Source organism: Eimeria tenella, genomic scaffold (genome assembly GCF_000499545.2).
Source record: "Eimeria tenella Houghton genomic scaffold, Eth_scaff222, whole genome shotgun sequence".
Lineage (NCBI taxonomy): Eukaryota > Apicomplexa > Conoidasida > Eucoccidiorida > Eimeriidae > Eimeria > Eimeria tenella.
The window spans coordinates 1-3,309 of record NW_013542076.1 but is presented as its reverse complement, the minus strand read 5'-3'; the positions used below and the strand labels follow the sequence as shown (position 1 = coordinate 3,309).

Genomic DNA, 3,309 nt, shown 5'->3' with positions numbered 1-3,309 from the left:
GCAGCAGCAGCAGCAGCAGCAGCTGGCCGGTCCCCCAGCAGCAGCGACTCCGTTGCAATGCTGCTGGAGGAGGCAGCAAAGTCTCTCCAAGAAGCGCTCGTGAGGGTGCAGCAGCAGAAGCAGCAGCTGCAGCGGCAGCAGCAGCTGCAGCGGCAACAGCAACAGCTGCTGCAGCAGGAGACTAAACAGGCTCCCGCGTCGCCGGGACAGTCCCAGCAGCAAGAGCAGCAGCAGCAGCAGCGGCAGGCGTTGCTGCCACCAGGCCCTAGGTCTCCGCACCTAATGGAGACCGAGCAACAGCGGCAGCAGCAGCAACAGATGCAGCTGCAGCAGCAGGACGAGTCCATGGAACTGCAGCAGCAGCAGGTGCCTATTCCTGCCAATCCGTCGCTGCAGCTGCAGGAGCAGCAGCAGCAGAAGCAGCAGCAGCAGGAGCAGCAGCAGGAGGAGCAGCAGCTGCAGCAGGGGCAGGACCTGCAGAAGCAGCAGCAGCAGGAGCAGCTGCAGCAGCAGAAGCAGCAGCAGGAGGAGCAGGAGCAGCGGCAGAAGCAGGAGCAGGGACAGCAGGAACAGCAGCTGCAGCAGCAGGAGCAGCGGGAGCAAACGGAGCGGCAAGAGCAGCAATTTGCAATACAGCCGTTTAGTGCTCAAACGGTCTCGCCGTCCATGCAGCAGCAGCGACAGGAGCAGCAGCAACAGCAAGAGGAACAGCAGCAGCAACAGCGAAAAGGACTGGAGCAGGAAGCGCCTGAACCTCAAGAGCCCCGGCAGCAGGAACAGCAGCAGCAGCAGCAGCGGAATGAGCAACTGCAGCTGCTCGAGCCGCCGCCGCCGCAGCAGCAGCACGGGGAAATACAGCTACCAGAGCCGCAGCAGCAACAGCCGGAGCACAAGAAAATTCGGCGGCCGGAGCCGCAGCAGCAGCAACAGCAGCAGCACGAGGAAATGCGTCAACCAGAGCTGCAGCAGCAGCAGCAAGAGCAGGCCGTGCGCAGTGTGCCGCAGAACAAGCAGGAATTGCAGCACGATTACGAGCAGCAACAGCAGCAGCAGCAGACACTTCAGGAACAGCAAGAGCAAAAGCAGCGGCAGCAGCAGCAGGAACAACAGCAGCAGCAACAGCAGCATCCTGCAGCCGTTTTAGAGCCTTCAGTTGCTATTGTCGGCCATGTGGGTGCTCAAGAAGCCGGAGCAGCAGCAGTAGCAGCAGCAGCAGCAGCAGCAGCAGCAGCAGGTCCCTACCGCTCCAGAGCATGGTCGCTGCCTGGCATGTGTTCTTCGTCTCCTCTGGGCCCTCTCGTGCTCCCCCCGACGCTGCAGCAGCAGCAGCAGCGGCAGCAGCGGAAGCTGCAGCTCCTGAGACTTTTGCCGCTTAAGACTCTCCGAAAGCAGAACGGAGAGCAGCAGCAGCAGCAGCCGCAAGTGCAGCACCAGCTGCAGCAGGAGCAGGAGACTAAGGAAGTCCAAGCGCGAAAGCAGAACGGAGAGCAGCAGCAGCAGCAGCAAGAGCAGCACCAGCTGCAGCAGGAGCAGCAGAGTAAAGAACTTCAAGCGACAGCTGCAGCAGCAGAAGCTCCGGGGAGCGCACAGGAGCAGCAAGTGGATAACGAGGTTCCTGTATCTCCATCGGCAGGGCAGCAAAGCAGCAGCATCAGCAGCAGCGGCAGCAGCAGCAGCAGCAGCAGGACCAGCGGCAGCAATGACGCTAGCAGCCGCAGCAGCAGCCCTGCGAAGGAAGGCTCCAGTGCAGATGCGGCCCCCTCACCTGCGGGCTTCCGGCAGGCAGCAGCAGCAGCAGCAGAGCCGGCACCAGCATCAGCAGCAGCAGCAGCAGGAATGTGCCCTGCCTGCAGCAGCACGGCCTTATCTCCAGCACAGAAGAAAGACACCGCCACACAGACGGAGCCAGATATATGTGGACCCCATGGGGGGCCCCCCAGGGGGCCCCCCGGGGGGCCCCTTGGAGGGCCCCTGGGGCCCCCGGATGACACTCAAGTTGGTGCAGATGCAGCTCCAGGGGCCCCCAAAGGGGTGAAGCCAGCGGGGGCCCCCACAGGGGCCCCTAAGGGGGCCCCCTCAGTGCTCAAGGCGAAGCCACCGGGGCCCCCTCCGGGCACAGCAGCAGCAGCAGCAGCAGCAGCGGGAGCCCCAGGGGCTGCAGCGCGGCTGAAGGCCAAGCCCCCGGGCCCTCCCCCTGGAGCAGCAGCAGCAGCAGGAGCATCAGCAGGGGCGGGGGCCCCCAAAGCCACCCCGCCAGGGCCCCCCCCGGGGTCCCCCTTGGGGGCCCCCAAAGCGCGGCCTCCGGGGTCCCCTCCGGGGGCCCCCTCAGGGGCCCCCACAGCAGCAGCAGCAGTACCCAAAGGCAAAGCGCCGGGGCTGCCGCCTGGCTTCAAGGCTTGGGGCCCCCCTGCTGCTGCTAAGGGCAAGCCGCCGGGGCCCCCTCCGGGGGCCCGGGGGGCGCCCCCGGGGCCCCCCCCTGGGGCTGGAAGGCCCCCGGGGCCCCCGCCAGGAGCCAACGGGGCCCCCCCGGGAAAGGCCCCGCCGCCCCCGGGGGGCAAGGGGCCCCCTGGAAGGGGCCCCCCGCCTCCAGGTGGAAAGAAAGGAGGTGAGATCTATTGCACCTAGCTAGCTGGCTAGCTAGCTAGCCAGCTAGCTAGCTAGCTAGCTGGCTAGCTATCTAACTTTTTAAATAGCTGAGTAGCGGGAGTTGTGGGGTTTGATTTGTTTGTGCTGGCGTGGGGCTTTGCTGTGTCTGCCGTGCTTTTGCTGCTGCGCGTGCTGCTGCTGCTGCTGTGCGTGCTGCTGCTGGTGCTGCGCTTCCTGCTGCTGCAGCAGTGTTTGCTGGGATGATTTGGACCGCCTTGTGGAACCCTCGCTGCCCTTGCCTTTGCTGCTGCTGTTGCTCCTGCTGTTCCTGCTGCTGCGTCTCCCAGGGCCCCCCAAGAAGCAAGCCGGCGGTGGACCAGGGAGGAGCAGTGGTCCGGTCTACGTGCTGCCGGAGGAGCAGCTGCCGCTGCCGCCCCAGGGCCTCACTGCTGTCACGCGTCTGCAGTGGGCCCTCATCAGGGCGGAACAGGTGCGCCCCACGCTGCAGCAGCAGCAGCAGCAGCAACAGCAGCAGCAGCAGCAGCAGCAGGGGCTTTCGCCGTGTTTGGGGGATGGATTTGCTGCGTTAGGGCTGCAGCAAGTGCCGCTGTAGCAGCAGTTGCACGAGAACACTGCTGTGTCTGTACTGCTGCACATGGGTGATACTTTTTGATTTGTTTTTGAATAGTAAATAATAAATAATAATAAATGAATAATAAATAA

General features: G+C 64.3%; 1 protein-coding gene across 1 annotated transcript in view; it reads left to right on the top strand.

Moving 5' to 3' along the window:
• The window catches only part of ETH_00028635 (uncharacterized protein), a gene marked incomplete at both ends in the record, with an annotated part of 3,933 nt that extends 734 nt beyond the window's left edge, over nucleotides 1–3,199 (top strand). Inside the window, 2 exons of the mRNA XM_013374708.1 lie at nucleotides 2–2,605; nucleotides 2,934–3,199. Coding sequence (XP_013230162.1) covers nucleotides 2–2,605; nucleotides 2,934–3,199 — 2,870 coding nt within the window. The remainder of the gene's footprint in view (nucleotide 1; nucleotides 2,606–2,933) is intronic.
• Between the last annotated feature and the right edge of the window lie 110 nt (nucleotides 3,200–3,309).